Source organism: Ricinus communis, chromosome 5, assembly GCF_019578655.1.
Source record: "Ricinus communis isolate WT05 ecotype wild-type chromosome 5, ASM1957865v1, whole genome shotgun sequence".
In the NCBI taxonomy this organism is placed as follows: Eukaryota; Viridiplantae; Streptophyta; class Magnoliopsida; order Malpighiales; family Euphorbiaceae; genus Ricinus; species Ricinus communis.
Genome location: NC_063260.1, coordinates 10,880,187 through 10,897,932, shown reverse-complemented (window position 1 = coordinate 10,897,932; position 17,746 = coordinate 10,880,187). Strand labels below are relative to the sequence as shown.

At 34.1% G+C, this 17,746-nt stretch overlaps 1 protein-coding gene across 2 annotated transcripts; it reads left to right on the top strand.

The window, feature by feature from the left end:
- The first annotated feature begins 457 nt into the window (after positions 1 to 457).
- On the top strand, positions 458 to 3,857 carry LOC8277337 (probable peroxygenase 4). Of its 2 annotated transcripts, none has more exons than XM_048375201.1 (7): positions 458 to 724; positions 810 to 908; positions 1,005 to 1,090; positions 2,717 to 2,811; positions 3,042 to 3,167; positions 3,277 to 3,423; positions 3,628 to 3,857. In XM_048375201.1, exons 1-7 carry the CDS (start codon positions 685 to 687, stop codon positions 3,680 to 3,682), a joined length of 648 nt encoding a protein of 215 aa, XP_048231158.1. In that variant the 5' UTR covers positions 458 to 684; the 3' UTR covers positions 3,683 to 3,857. The 2 variants fall into 2 exon arrangements, with proteins under 2 accessions (XP_048231158.1, XP_002525985.2); XM_002525939.4 differs by having other exon boundaries at positions 465 to 724; positions 3,609 to 3,857.
- Positions 3,858 to 17,746: the final 13,889 nt, after the last annotated feature.

The following is a 17,746-nucleotide window of genomic DNA, read 5'->3' as shown; positions in this document are numbered from 1 at the left end:
GGTGCCAGTCTCAATTTTTATTTCATATTATCTTTTAAATTTTAAAAATTATCTTTGCAAAAAGCATGTAGATTACATACGTTTTGCTGTGACCATAACAACTGCACCTGAATCTCGACCTATCATTCTGGATTAATAGTTATGACTATAAACTAAATCGAATTCGAAACGTTTTGAAAAAACTTAAGGAAAAAAGAAATTGTAAAATCAATTCTTTAATATTGGGATTTGAATCATGATTATCTATACGTAAACACAATAACTGTTGGCAGATGTGGTTTAATTTTGTTGATTATGCACGAATTCATGAATGTGCCGCCGCAATATATAACTATCACTTGCTTCGGAGCCTTACTTTCAGTTTCCTTCAAGAAAATATTATTCATTTGAACAAGCCTTTCAAGTTTTGTTCTTATTATAATTATAATAACCCAAAAAGAAAGAAAACAAAACAAAGTGAAGTACGTTTTAAAGAATAGAGCGTCTAGAAATTGGCTTCTCTCTATAAATATATACAGAGAAACATGCTTTTATTGTAAATGTATACAGGGTGTAAGAATCCATTAAAGCATATTATAGCACAGCTGTCACTTTCTAAATTCTCGTTATCATCTTCTTCAATACTCTTAATTCTCTCCATAACTAAATACCTCTCTCTTCCTTTCTTTCATCCTTTCTCTATCTATGGCTTCCACTACCATAACAAGCGACAAGCAACAGAAAGGTATATATATATGTTTGATTTCAATGAAATTTAAAGGTGGGTAATTTAAGTTCTGTTGTTTCTTATTGTATTGGTTTTTTTGAAGGGAAATTTGTACCAAATGAAGACAACGTTCTACAGAAGCATGTTTTCTTCTTCGATAGGAACAAAGATGGTTTAGTTTATCCATGGGAGACATTTCAGGGTATTTGTGTGTAGATAGATATGTCTTTTCTAATTGTTAACTTATATTTTATTTTATTGTTGGAGATGAGAGTCTTAATGGGTTAAAGTTGAACAGGTTTTCGAGCAATTGGGTGCGGTATCCTCTTGTCCACTGCTAGTGCCATTTTCATCAACGCTGGTCTCAGCCAAAAAACTCGCCCTGTATGTCCCTCTCTTTATCTGTTGATGTCCATATACATATATATATATATATATATATATATATATATATATATATATATCTATCGTGTCTTCTGTTCTTCCTTGGTTTTTCATTTTTCTTTTTCATAAAGTTGCTTCAATCCGAGGACTCAAAAGTTATGATATAAATGGAAAGGAGGAAACTGTGACCCTAATAATCTGAGCCACTAAGCAGGAGTTATTTGAATTAAGTGAAGAACAATAGATGATAAAAATAAAAGTATATCTTGTCAATGAGAAAACAAGGGTAGGAAACGGTGCTAGGTGCTAGGTGCAGGTGCAGATGCTGCTCATGGCCACGTATGTTAGTTTTAGAAAGAGTAAAAGGAGGTTCATAAGTTCTTGAATTTCACTGGTCAAATGGCACTTAAAAATGATATACTTGTTTGAAAGTATTATTGGGTGTTAAAAGAAAAAAAGCAGGTTCATAATTTTATTTTTTAAAATTTTGGATTAATATATTTTAGAACTTCTTTTGATAAATGTACTTTTAAGAATTACATTAGTTTATCTATTTGTCTTTTGAAAAGAGTTTCCAAAACTAGAAAAATTTAAGATTATGGTATTACAGTATTTCAGATCAATTAAATACCACTGGATGAGAATTACCATTTAATGAAAAAGGACCAACATATGCAATCAGCCCTACTGTGCGCTGTACAAGCAAAACTGTCAAGAGAAAATATCTTTTGCTTAAAGTCAGCAATAAGTAATGATAGAGCCATGAGCTGAAAATAACATTTAGAAATCTGCACCCGCAAGGAATGGTTACAACTTAGAAGTGAAAAATATCTGATGCGTTCCACTAGAGTAAAGGCCTGAACCTTTCGGTCATACCTGTAATATAGAAAACATTGCGTTCAATATTCATTTCAACGCTTAAATTAAAAATTTAGAATCGAACGATCAAGAGAGAACCAAAAATCTAGGATCAGATTGATTTACAGAAAGTGTGAAGCGAATAAGTTATGTTGCTACCGAGCAAGCTTGGCCCTGTGTAGGCAAAGAATGTATTTTCCTCATAGTAATAGAACAAGCTGATTTACCCTATCAGGATTAGAATTTCTTCTTAGGATGTCCCTTCCTTGAGGTTTCTGTGTTATTAATTTCCAAGTCCTATTTAGGATTCTATTGAATGATTATCCTGTTGGCAGCGGTACTTTCCAAGTAGCTTTGTCATTCTCCTCCTGTCAGGATTGAGTTACCATCAATATCATTTTGCTTACATTGCCTCCTTTTTAATATCTTTTGCTTTGAAGCAACAAGCTCATTTGTATTGTATGGTCTAGAGATAGGTTTAGACACAGATTAGAAAAGTAAAACAGGAATTAGATGTGCTCCGAGTTAGTCTTAGATACTAAAAATTGACAAGCTGATCTCTGTTATCAAGCAATTGTTAAAATAGGATACTCAATCATATTTTACTCTCCTTAACATATGAAAACCATTTCACGAAACTTAAATATTACAATAGATGATCTCACTAGATGATGGCTTATACTTCATAGACTAAAAAGAATGGAAAATTTTCTACTGGGTAATGATATTAATTAATCAAGTTTTTTCTTTTTGTTTTGTGCATTGCAGGGGAAGTTTCCTTCTCTATTATTCCCTATTGAGGTTAAGAACATCCAGAGAAGCAAACATGGAAGCGATTCTGGTGTCTATGACACCGAAGGAAGGTATATATTATATTCCTACTACCGCGTTGCTTTTGCTTTCATTCCTTATTTCTTTCCAATGAGTCTTGCAGCTAAAGCCTCATGAAGAATCTGCTTTTCTTCTATCATTTTAATATGAAATGCCACATGCAATCACTTAGCTACTCTTTCATTTTTATTTTCAAACTATGAACATTACCATTTTATAATTTTTATTGGACCATTTCATGATTCTTTAATGATCTCTGTAGGTTTGTACCTGAAAAATTTGAAGAAATTTTCCGCAAGCATGCTCAATCTCATCCACATGCCCTAACATCAGAGGAACTAAAGGAAATGTTAAAGGCGAACAGAGAACCGAAAGATTACGCAGGATGGTGAGTTTTTCTAATTTTAAATTTTGAGCACGCAAATTGCATTTCCTATTTCTTTTATCCTAAAAGAAAATATGTACATGAAAATTGTGGAAATTTATAATTATTGCAGGCTTGCAAGCTTTGCAGAATGGAGAACACTATACAGTCTTTGCAAGGACAAGGATGGGTTGCTGCACGAAGACACAGTTAGAGCTGTCTATGATGGCAGCCTCTTTGACCACTTGGAGAAGGAAAAGGAATCAGCTAAAAAGAAAGCGTAATCAACATTCAATTCCAATTGTTAATAGTTTTCCTTTTTATTCTTTTTACTTGATGTTCTTATACACACACAATCAACTGGAAACACTCTGTAATACATTGCCAGAAAAATAAAAGTAAAAATATTTGAGTTTTCTATTTTATTTATTGTTTATATTATTATTATCTTTTCCTGATCCGCAGTGTTCGGTGAAAGACACAGGGGGCATTTTGGTAGAGTTGGCGGTTCCAAGTGGCTGCAGTTGATGAGTGGTTAATTGTATCGGTGATTTATACTCTTAGACAATAATAAGATGCGATTAGTGTAATGAAATATTTAATTATTTTATATGATTGTAGAAAACTATTTAATGTAATTAGTAATATTAATTATATAATTTGATGTAATAATTAGCATTTAAAGAATATAAATAATCATAATTGATTATAATATATGTTATATTTAATATTATTTATAACTTTAACACCAATATCTACTTACTACCACTATTATCTTCTAATTGGTCATTAGAAGATAATTTCAACTGCCAGTTACTGAAAGGATAACAAATTTTAGGTACCAGTTACTGAATTTTAATAACGAACTTTAACTGCCAGTTACTGAATTTTGATGACGGTTGATCATTTGATATCCAATTTTAGCGGTTGATCATCTGATTATAATATTCAATTTTAATTAGGTTAGTCTATTTAGTAAGTTTCAACTATTAAAAATAAATATTGGGATATTTGGACTTCTTTTGCAGGCAGATCTTGTTTGTTTTTAATATATTCCTTTTCTTCTTAAAAAAAATTTATTTAGAAAACTTCAATAACCAATATGCATATATATTTTCTTTTTAAAATTTAAACATGTCTAGTGCCAAGTCATTTTTCTACACTTATTTAAACGGAAATTAACAGTCCAATTAAAGTTTTGCAAATTTAACGATATAAATTAAAATTAAAAAATTATTATGATGTATTTAATCTATTCCATTTTCTTAATGATTTTAATTAATTATTTAGATTTTTCAAAATTAATCTCAAACTAATATCTTTTCAAAAGGCAATTCGGTGAAATATTTCGGTTGGCATAAAAAAAAGTAATAAAATATTCTAAAAATTTCAAAATATGCTAACTCAACATGTGAGTTTTCAAAATACCATCTTCCTCTTCTTCACCCATATCTTCAAGGAAAGAGCTTATATTTGTATTTACTTTACTAAAAAAGGAAACATGTAAACACGAGCTTTAAAGTTTCAAACTTGCAAATTTCCATGGCCCGGTGCTTCATTTAAGCTGACATTTGCAATTTGTTCTTTTCTTTTTCTTTTTGAGAAATAAATGACTTAAAAAAAATTTACACAAGTGGTTTAGTAAATTTTTTGATGATATTTTAGTATTTAAAATATTACACTATTAGTAATTTGTGTTTAAAATTTTATTAAGAGTATTATGCTACAAATTATTCAAAACTTATGAGTTGATTAGAATTAACAAAATAAAATATAACTATTTTTTCTTTTTGATTTTCATTTTAAATTTAATAAATTGAAAGCTCAAATGATAAGATTTATTTATTTTTTTTTTTAAAATTAAATAATAAGGAGTTAAATAACGTTGAAATCACAAAGAATAACATTAAAAGAATAAATCATAATAATTAAATTAATAGTGTTGGTGAATTTTATAAATTATGAACGATTTAACTTTTAAAATATTGAAATATTAAATATCACAAATCTTTTTCATTAAAAGATTAAATTCTATAATCAAATTTTATATATTTTTTAAAAAGTATAATAAAATAAAAAAACAGTGAGAAGGCTATGTGCTAGAAATAGTGACTTCGAAAGGTGGGGGCTATGCAGGAGGAAATGGTGGTGGGGACTCCAATGACAATAATGATCAGGTTGGAGATACAAAATGATGATGATGAGGACTTTGAGATGGTGATGTTGCTCATGCAGTTGTTGCTGTGACTGCAAACACATGGAATTTGATTCAGATTTTGCTTGATTTTAGTGAGGAAAGGCAAGATCTTGCAGATAGTCCAAAACAAACAGGACAAAGATAAACGGATATTTTTAAATTTGTAAAATTTATTCGGAGAAAGTACAATATATGATTGTATGGTTTAATATTTTGACACAGAGTTTTTATTTTTTATAACATTTTAGTATTTTTAGGAGCTAAACAATAGATGAACCAAATGATTGAAATGATGAAATCCTTAGCTTACACAGTTCCATATAACAACTTGTCCATCTCAACTCCTATTCCTCCAGCCAAAGCCAATCCATATTGGAAGCAGTTGACTAGAGGGTAATGGTCTCTTACCTACTCTTAATTTGAATGCTAAGAATTTACACAGGAGAATCTAGTCAGAATATTAGTAGCATTATTAACTCTGCTTTTGGTAACAGAATGCCTAAGATAGAGCTAACTAATTTTGATGGCACTAATCCTAGGCTTTGGATTAGAAATTTCAAAAGTATTCTCAATTGTTTAGAATACCTGATGATCAGAAAATAGATCTAGCCACTCTATTCCTGAGGGAAAAAGCAGATATATGGTATCAGGGTTGGCAAGTCCAAAACATAGAAAGTACATGGGATGAGTGTGCTGAAGAACTTTGCAAAAGGTTTGCGGAACTGACAGTAGAAGATGTGGTTGAGGAAATCAATAAAATGAAACAAAAAGGGATTGTTGTGGTACCAGGAGAAATTTGAGGAGATGAAGTTACTTATTCTTAAGTATCATCCTCGGCTTAGAGAACATTATTTTGTATCTAGCTTCATTAGTGGGCTAAGTAAGGAGCTCAGACCGTTAATTAAGCTTTTCAAACCTACCACCTTGACTCAAGCTTGTGAACAAGCTAAATTACATAAGCAATCTCTCGCTGCCTTACTCAAGAAAAAAAAGCTACCTCCAAAATTACATAACCAGACCCAAATTAATGCCAATAGACCTTACTCTTGCTTTCCATCAAATAACCCAAACACTAGAATCTCACCTAAACCAGAAACCAATACCAACCCTACCATAAATACCATTTCAACAGACAACAGTAGACCAATCAATAGTAATACTAATTCGAGAAGAACTCCTGGTCAGTGCTACATGAGTGGAGATAAATACTTTGTAGGTCATGTTTGCAAAACAAAACAGCTTAATGCCATTGAGTTTGACGAATTAGAAGATGAGTCTACTGAAGTATTAGATGAGCAGGTAGAAACAGACAACATTGAAATCTCAATGCATGCTATTGAGGAAAGAGAAGCTGCTAATTCTCTCAAAATTAAGGGTGAGATGAATGGGAAAGTAATAGTAATTCTGATTGATAGTGGTAGTACTCATAGTTTTATGGATGCTAAGATGGTAATGACAGTATGGGGTATCACCACTAAGGCCAAGACTCTTTGTGTGATTTTGGCTAATGGGCAAAATATGCTCAGCAAATCCAAATGTGAAAAATTTCATTGGAAAATGCAGGAGCATGATTTTGAGTTTGATTTTAGGATATTGAAACTTGGAGGTCATGACATGGTTTTGGGTGTAGATTGGATGAAATATTTCAGTCCCATTGTGTTTGACTTTAAAAAGATGAAGCTGACCTTTAAGAAGAGTGGGGAGCAGATAGGACTCATTGGAATTACAGAGAGCTCATGAGTGGAAAGAGCTTGCAGAAGCTCCTGAAGAGAGGTCTTAGTTTTTTGCAATTACCTACTGTAGCATGTCTGATCCTACCCCACAACCAACTAACAGCTTACGTCAGACCCCTATTATTCCTGAACCAATCATTAAACTCACTCAGAAATACAATCACATCTTCTCTGAACCTAAGTCACTCCCTCCAAACAGATCACATGATCATGCCATACCTCTTAAGGATGGAACATCTCCAGTAAAAATCAGACCCTACATATCCATACTTTCAAAAAACTGAGATAGAGAAACAAGTAAAAGAGATGTTGAGTAGTGGCATAATTCAGCCAAGCAACAACCCATTTGCTTCTCTTGTGTTTTTGGTTAAAAAAAAGGATGGGAGTTGGAGATTCTGTGTGGATTACAAGCAATTTAATGACATGACTGTGAAGGAAAAGTTTTCCATTCCCATTATGGAGGATTTGTTGGATGAATTAAAGGGAGCTATATATATTACTAAGCTGGATCTTAGGTCAGGTTATCATCAGATAAGAATGAGGCTCACTAATGTACCTAAGACTGCATTTAGGACACATCATAGTCATTTCGTGTTTTTGGCGATGCCTTTTAGGCTCATCAATGCCCCAACAACATTTCAGGCTTTAATGAATAAAGTTTTTGAGCCCTATTTGAGGAGATTTATTCTAGTGTTTTTCAGTGATATGTTCATCTATAGTTCCGGCCTTAACTTGCATTTAAAGCACCTAGAGATAGCTTTTCAAGTCTTACAGCAGCACCAGTTATATGCAAAGCTATCTAAATGTTCTTCTGCATAACATAAGGTGGAGTATTTGGGGCACACCATCTTTCAAGAAGGGGTAAGCACAGATGCATCTAAGATAGAAGCTATGAAAGTCTTGGCCTACTCCAACTAATGTAAAGTCTTTAAGGGGATTCTTGGGCCTCATTGGTTACTACATAAGGTTCATTAGAGGTTATGGAGTTATAAGCAAATCTCTAACAGAATTATTAAAAAAGGATGCTTTCACATGGACAGAAGCTGCATAAAAAGCATTTAAGGAATTAAAGGAAGCTATGTGCACAGCTCAAGTTCTAGCCCTTCCTGACTTTACCAAGCCCTTTGTACTTAAGATTGATGCTAGCAGTAAAGGCATTGGTGCAGTCTTAATGTAGGAACAAAAACCTTTAGCCTTCATAAGCAACGTCTAAGTTCCAGAAGTCGAGATACCTCCATTTATGAGAAGGAGCTCATGCCCATCATATTTGTTATCACTAAATGGGGACATTACTTAGGTAATGCAAATTTTATTATTAAAACGGACCAAGAAAGCATTAAGTTTCTTTTGCAGCAAAGGCTTCACACTCATGTGCAGCAGAAGGGAATCACAAAGCTTTTGGGATTGGATTACAATATCATGTATAAGAAGGGGGTGGAAAGTAAGGTAGTTGATGCCTTATCTAGAAAAGGATGGCCTGAGGATGGAATTGACAATTGCTATGCTATTACTTTTGCTGTCGCCCCAAAATGGATATAGAAGTGATTGATAGTTATTCTGATAGGAAATAGATGCAGGCAATAATTGAAGGGTTGTTGGTAGATGCTGGAGGTAAAACTCATTACACTTATAATCCAGGGTTGTTAAGGTATAAAGGAAGATTAGTAATTGGTCCTAATGAAGAGTTGAGAGTCAAGATTTTGTAGGCAGCCCATGATTCATCGATTGAAGGCCACTTTGGCATAAGAGGAACTTATAACAGGCTCAAGTCACATTTCTTTTGGCAAGGAATGAAGTCTGACTCTTACCAATGGGTACTAAGATATGATGAGTGTCAAAGATGCAAGACATAAAATGTTTCTATGTTTGGCCTACTTCAGCCTTTACCAGTTCTTGAGAAGGCTTGGGAATCCATTTCTATGGATTTTGTGGAACAACTACTCTGATCAGAAGGGAAAGATACAATCATGGTGGTATTAGATCGTTTTATAAAATATGCACATTTTATACCATTGTCTCATCCTTTTACAACTGCCAAAGTTGCTTAGCTTTTCTTGAGTCACATATACAAGCTTCATGGGATGCCTAAGGACATAACATCTGATAAAGACAAGGTATTCACAAGTGTATTTTAGCATGAGTTATTTAAAATGATAAGGGTTAAGCTTAACCTGAGCACCTCTTACCACCCACAGTCTGACAGACAAGCTAAAAGAGTCAATATGTGTTGAATTTAAGATGATAAAAAGTATATTTACTGAGTATATGGATTCTGATTATTACAGTTTGATTGTTCTTGATTATATACACAAATTTGCAATGGTAGCCTAATCTATAAAATGGCTGCTTTGTAACCTATGCCAAAATTTCCTTTCTGATTTAGGGAAGGTTGAAGTGGCCTTTTCCTGTCACAGGGATAGTTGCTCCCTTTCCTAAAAGTCTGTGATGAGTAACCCTTCACAGGCTTTTCTGCCTGTGCAGTGTCTGAGGCTTCTCCCTTTTTTGTGCCTTTCTTCTTACTGCTATCAACAACATGTGTCTTGAAAATTACTTGAGATGTATAAACTACCAAAAACTAGGGTTATAGTGTAAGTGGTTGTGCTTGGCAGAATGGTGGTACAACACTAATTACCACACAGGATTAAAGATGACACCCTATCAACCTCTGTATGGTACCCTACCCATTCAACTAATTTCAATTCCTGACAGAGTCATATCAGTAGCATCTGTAGAAGAGTTCTTAAATTAGAGGCTGAAAATTATTCAAGTTGTCAAGGATCAGTTAGTGCAGGCTTAAACCATGCATAAATAATTTGTAGTTAACAACATGACTGAAAGAGCTTTTGAGGTAAATGATTTTATCCTTTTAAAATTATAACTTACAGACAAAGTTCAATTGCTATGCGAAAGAAGTTATCAGCAAAGTTTTATCGGTCATATAAAGTTATATCTAAGGTTGGAAGTGTTGCTTATTGATTGAATTGCCCCAAGGGTCAATGATTCATCATGTTTTCCATGTATCCTCGCTTAAAAAATACATTGGAGCTGGAATTTCTTCTAAGTCATAACTACCAGAAGTCAACAAGAATGGGGAATTCAAAATTGAACCTATAGCTATTCTTTAACAAAGAGAAATTACAAGAAAAAAGCAATTGGTCCAGCAAGTTCTTATTCACTGGGTTAACATGACAGAAGATGATACGAACTCGAACCAGATACGTTCAAACACCAAGATGAGCAATGGTGAGAAACTCAAACTGATAAATGCTCTCCCTATTTAAGAGGAAGCACCCTTACTGATAAGTTCGAATTTTTGCCCCAAGATCTAACTTAAAAGTTTGCAATTGATTATGGAACTAACAAACTTAGCAATAGAACTACTAAGCCCTTTAGTTATAAATAGATGAAGAATGTTCAAACAACCCAAGAAACTAATAAAAATTTAATTTATTGATCAGACATGTAAATGTGAAACTAAACTAAACAAGTTAGTTTAATCTCAAGAAATTCAAGAGTTAACAACTCAAGGAAAATAAACTTCATTCAAAATGATATATTGATCTAATCCCTTTTGGCCGAAATACATAGCTCTATTTATAGAGTCTTGAAATGATTCTAACCTTAAAAGGGACTAAGAGATAAGCAATAAAGAATCAAACCCTAAAAGACTCCTAATGTGCAGCTGCCTCCTTTAGTATTTTAGGAGATAAACCAATCTAGAATAAAATCCCTAATTAAGATAAACAATAAGAAAACAAATAATTCTATGTAATCTCTATCTTATAAAGAGATATGTGGTTGCCTCCTTCTTGAAAAGAATAAGTGGCGGTTGCCTCCTAGGGTTAGGTGAGACATCCCATGCTTCTAGAAACCCTAGGAAGACTTGTTGACTTTGATCTTTGACCTTGACCTTGTTCCATGACTAGAAGCTAAGCTTCATTAGTAGCAATTAATGTTACTATCTTCAAGGTTTTGTCATCATCATAAAAAAACACCATCATTAGTCATCTTCAAAGCATGCTCCAAGTAAGAATTTAAGGCTTGCTTGAACTTTTTACTCCTTGCTCATGTCATTGGTCTTTCATAGGCTAGTGGGTCCAAACTAGTTGACTTAGATGCATCTTTGGTTGCATCATTCTCCCCCTCTTTGAAAGGATTCGACCTCGAATCAACACCTTTATCAAAATCAAAAGGAGACAAATCAACAACATTAAAAGTAGCACTAACGTTATATTCACCAGGTAAGTCAACTTTGTATGCATTATTGTTGATGCATTCTATCACTTGAAATGGACCATCACCACGTGGCATCAACTTTAATTTCCTTTGATTAGGAAACCTTTCCTTCCTGAAATGCACCCAAACCCAATCCCCAACTTCAAATACCATCCTTTTGCGGCCCTTATTGCGTTGTTTGGTGATTTGTTCATTGCGCCTTTTTAAGTTTGCAGGCACTTGTTCATGCAACTTCAACACAAATTCAACATTTTTTGCGCCATTAAATTCACTTGTTCACTCAAAGGTAAAGTAATCAAATCTAAAGGACTCAAAGGAATAAAGCCATAAACAATCTCAAATAGGCAAAATTGAGTAGAAGAATGCATACTACGATTATATGTAAATTCAACATGCAGCAAACAATCTTTCCATGTTCTCAAGTTTCATTTAACCATGGTCCTAAGTAATTGTGACAAAGTTCTATTCACTACCTCGGTTTGACCATCGGTTTGAGGATGACATGCAGTAGAAAAAAGCAATTTAGTTCCCAATTTACCCCATAAGGTCTTTCAAAAATAGCTCAAAAACTTGGTGTCCCTATCACTAACAATAGTTCTAGGCATACCATGTAAACGTACAATTTCTCTAAAGAACAATTCAGTAACATGTTGTGCATCATCGGTTTTCCTACATGCAATAAAGTGTGACATCTTTGAAAACCTATCCACCACAACAAAGATACTATCATGCCCATGCTTAGACCTAGATAATCCAAGTACAAAATTCATAGATATGTCAATCCAATGAGAATTAGGTATGGGCAAAGGCATGTACAACCCATTAGGTTGTGATTTAGACTTAGCTTGCTTGCATACAATACAGTTAGCACATAATCTATTCACATCAGATTTCATCTTAGGCCAATAGAAATGATCATGCAAGACATCTAAGGTCTTTTGAACACCAAAGTGTCCTATCAAGCCACCTTCATGTGACTCTCTCACAAGCAATTCACGCATAGAACATATAGGAATGCATATACTTTTTCCTTGAATAAAAATCCATCATGTCTATAAAATTTATCAATAGCACCATGTTCACAAGCATGAAAAACGGAACCAAAATCGTGGTCATCAACATACAAGTCTTTGATATACTCAAAACCAAGCAATTTTGTTTCTAAAGAAGCAAGTAAAGCATACCTTCTAGATAGTGCATCGGCAACTACATTTTCTTTACCTTGCTTGTACTTAATGACATAGAGATGTGCTTCAATGAATTCACTCCATTTAGCATATGGCGTTTATTCAACTTATTCTGTCCCTTCAAGTGCTTCAATGCTTCATGATCAGTGTGAATCACAAACTCCTTAGATAGCAAATAATGCTGCCAAACATCAAGTGCACGCACAAGAGCATACAATTCCTTGTCATAAGTTGGATACTTCAAGTTAGCTCCATTCAATTTTTCACTAAAATAGGCTATTAGCTTCTCATCTTGCAATAAAACAACTCCAATACCTACACTAGAAGCATCACAATCAATTTCAAAAGTTTTAGAAAAATCAGGAAGTGAAAGAATAGGAGATGAAGTAAGTTTATCTTTTAGCATATTAAATGTTTTTTCTTGTTGTTCTCCCCAATGAAACTTCACGTTCTTTTTTACAAGTTCGTTGAGTGGTGCGGCAGGGGTACTGAAGTCCTTGACAAACCTCCTATAGAAGCTTGCAAGCCCATGAAAGCTCCTCATGTCACTAACATTCTTTGGTGTTGGCCACTCCTTAATTGCTTTCACATTGTCTTCATCAACCTGAATTCCATTTGCATTAACAACAAAACCAAGAAACATAAGTTTGTTTATGCAAAAATCACACTTAACAAGGTTAGCCTATAACGAATTCTCATACAAAACCATCAACACCATTTGAATATGTTCAACATGCTCATTCAAGCTCTTACTATAAATCAGAATATCATCAAAGTATACTACCACAAATTTTTCAATATACGCACACAAAACATGGTTCATTAGTCTCATAAAAGTTCTTGGTGCGTTAGTTAAGCCAAAAGGCATGACCAGCCACTCATACAAACTAAATTTAGTTTTGAATGTTGTTTTCCACTCATCACCTATATTCATTCTAATTTGGTGATAGCCACTTCTCAAATCAATTTTAATAAATATAACACTACCATGCAATTCATCTAACATATCATCTAACCTAGGAATATATGATGACGATATTTAATGGTGATCTTGTTAATTGCACGATAATCAACACACATACGCCAAGACCCATCTTTCTTAGGGACTAACAAAACAGGAACAACACATAGGCTAAGACTTTCCCCAATATAACCTTTATTAGTAATTTCTCAACTTGGCATTGCAACTCTTTGGTCTCCTCGGGATTGACTCTATAGGCTGGTCTATTTGGAATGGATGACCTCGGTACAAAGTCAATTTGGTGCTCTATCCCCCTTAGTGGTAGCAACCCACTAAGTAACTCCTCGGGAGACACATCATCAAACTCCTGCAAAGCACTTACAAACACACTAGGAAGAGAAGAGTTAAGATTATTAGTGTTAACTAAAGTTTCCTTATATATAAGTACAAGTACTTGCCTATTTTCACTCAAAGCCTTTCTCATATCTCGCTCTATAACTAAGAAAATCATTTTTTTCTCACTTGCCTCCCCTTTTTCTTGCGCCTTACTCATTCTTTTGCTCACATTCTTGCGCAAACCCTCGCTGAACTCTCATTTTACCACTCTTTGCTCTCGCCCCTCATTATTTTCCATAAAACTCCCATTTTGCTTGTGCACCTTTTCTTTTTTCATGTGCATTCTCACACTTTTTTTTTTCTCATCTGCTTCCATTCGGTCCTTTACAACTCTTTGTAATTCACAAACTTTTTTAGGACTCAATGGTGCCAAAACATACTGTTTTCCATCCATTACAAAAGAATAAGCATTAGTTCGACCATTATGAATTACAGATCTATCATATAACCATGGTCTACCTAGCAACATATGACATGCTTGCATGGGAACAACATCACATAGTACCTCATCGTGATACTTCTTTACACTAAATGCAATCCGTACTTGCTTAGTAACTCTAATTCCACTTTGATCATTAAGCAATTGCAAGGTGTATGGCTTAGGGTGTTTAATAGTTGACAGTTTAAGTTTATCAACCATCATAGCACTTGTTACATTAGTACAACTACCCCCATCAATGATTAAACTACAATTAGCATCATGGTTTTGTACTTTACATGTAGTATGGAATATGTTTACCCTTTGAGCATCATCATCAATAGGTTGTAAATTAAGAGTTCTAAAGTTATAAGTACATTACTAACCTCACCCAATTGCACATCATCACAATCCTCCAACTCAGGCATGTCTAGGTAACCCTCCTTACGAGGTTCGGATTCTTCATCACTCTTAAAAACCACTTCACCACTTCGAATTGTCATGGTTCGCTTATTTGGACTCGCTACTGCTCAACCTCGCTATCGTATTGATTCTTGCCGGCAGATATATGCCTATACCCTAAACACTTGAAGCATTGCACATTTTTCGATTTGAGGTTACCTTGCGTCGTTGGCTTAGTATTAACATCAAGTTTAGGGGCTGCCTTGATGTCTTTTAATGCCTTACGACCCTTGTTAGGGGGCTGGTTGCTCCCTTTCCATGTGTTCCTCCATTTTGAGCTAAGGGCAGCACTTCTGCTCTTGGTTTTTAATTGCTTTTCCACCTTTATGGCCATGTGCAACATGTCCTCCATCTCTACATAATGCTGCAATTCAATTATGTTAGCAATATCACGATTCAAACTATGCAGAAATCTTGCCATTGTGGCTTCCCTATCCTAATCTATCTTGGCTCTAATCATAGCTATCTCCATAGATTACCAATACTCCTCAACACTCTTACTACCTTATACTAAATTTTGTAACTTGTTATACATCCCTTTGGTAGTGCGATGGCACAAACCTTTTACGCATAATGCGTTTAACCTCATCCCATGAACCAACTTCGGATTCCCCATAACGCCTACGACTACTCACCAATTGATCCCACCAAATGGCAACATAATCACAAAATTCAACTACCGCAAGTTTCACCTTCTTAGACTCACTATAGTGATGACATTCAAAAACCCTTTCGACCTTCTTTTTCCATTCCAAATAAGCTTCAGGGTCACTCTTACCATGAAAAGATGGTATTTTCATCTTAATACTACCCAAATTGGTGTCAATTTTGGGTTCGAGACTATGTCTAGACCCTTTAGACTCATTTTCTAGGTCATTATCAAAACCGTTCCCTTTAGACGTTTTAAGCATATCATTCAATAACCAATAACCTAGTTAATTTGTCATCTTGTTTTTGAAATTGTATTTGCATATGTTCTACTACATCTCTCAATGTAGAAGCTAAATTTTCCAAAGTCAATGGATGTTCATATGATATGGTTAACCCAAAAGACTAGAAAAGAAAATAGAAAAAGACGTGATCAAGTGTTATATTCTGAAAGCTTCTTATAGTTAAAGGCAAAACAAGAAAAGACCACTCCCTCACGTGTTTCACTCACAAAGAATTGAATTCCTTATATAAATTAAATCAAATTGTTCTAGTAATCACAAAACAAGTTTTTCACAACCTCTTAACGTTTATTAATTCTGAAGTTCAATAGAACACTCGTGAATCAATAAAACAAATTATAAGCGTGTGAACAAAAACAAGCTTACAACTAATCGAACAAGACTCAATTAACCCAAAAGAAAAGATTTTTAAGAGAGAACAAAAAAAATCACCCAAATCAGAATTTCAAGAATGAAGAACAACTCCAATCAATTTAAAGAAAGAATTGCGGAATGAATCAATCAAGAATCAATTCTTCAAGAACCACCCAACACAAACGGTTAGGGTTATTTTCCGTTGCTTTCCTTTTTTTTTCTTAAATCTGCCTTGGTATGCGGGCAACAATGAAAATAGTATACTTTTTTTTTTAGTGGTGCGAACAGAAATTGAGATGAAATAGAAGATAGACACGTAATTGAAAAGAAAGTAAACCAAACTTACAAGTTTGGCTCTAATACCAAATAATACGAACTTGAACCAGATATGTTCAAACACCAAGATGAGTAATGGTGAGAAACTCAAACTGATAAACGCTCTCCCTATTTAAGAGGAAGCACCCAGTTTGGCTCTAATACCAAATAATACGAACTTGAACCAGATATGTTCAAACACCAAGATGAGCAATGGTGAGAAACTCAAACTGATAAACGCTCTCCCTATTTAAGAGGAAGCACCCTTACCAATAAGTTCGAATTGCCGCCCCAAGATCTAACTTGAAAGTTTGCAATTAATTATAGAACTAACAAACTTAGCAATAGAACTGTTAAGCCCTTTAGTTATAAATAGACGAAGAATGTTCAAACAACCAAAGAAACTAATAAAAAGTTAATTGATTGATCAAACATGTAGATGTGAAACTAAACTAAACAAGTTAATTTAATCTCAAGAAATTCAAGAGCTAACAACTCAAGGAAAATAAACTTCATTCAAAATGATATATTGATATAATCCCTTTGGCCGAAATACATAGCTCTATTTATAGAGTCTTGAAATGATTCTAACCCTAAACAAGACTAAGAGATAAGCAATAAAGAATCAAACTCTAAAAGACTCCTAATATCCGGCTGCCTCCTTTAGAATTTTAGGAGATAAACCAATCTAGAATAAAACTCCCTAATTAAGATAAACAATAAGGAAACAATAATTCTATATAATCTCTATCTTGTAAAGAGATATGTGGCTGCCTCCTTCTAGAAGCATAAGTGGCGGTTGCCTCCTAGAGTTAGGTGAGATATCTCATGCTTCTAGAAACCCTAGAAAGACTTGTTGACTTTGATCTTTGACCTTTGACCTTGACCTTTTAGTAGCAATTAATGTTATTATCTTTAAGGCTTTGTCATCATCATCAAAAACACCATCATTAGCCATCTTCAAAGCATGCTCCAAGTAAAAATTTAAAGCTTATTTGAACTTCTTACTCTTTGCTTGTGTCATTAGTCCTTCGTAGGCTAGTGGGTCCAAACTAGTTGACTTAGATGCATCATTGGTTGCATCAGAAGATAAAGCAACTTAGGAGGATATGAGTTTCATGAGAAAACAATTTCCAGCTTATTTCCTCGAGGACAAGGAAAATCCTAAAGCAGGGAGTAATGTCCGGAACCAAGTTGTGAGAGAGGTTGGCAAAGGCATGCTACAAATGATTGGGAATGATAAAGTCATTTTGTTATTATGTTAGTTTATCATTTAGTATAGAATCTGTTATGCCAGCTAGAATTCTAGAGCAACGAGCTAGCGATTGGCTATTTATTGTAAAGGATTGTACGGGAAAAGAACTAATGAATGAATACAACAAATAATATTTCCT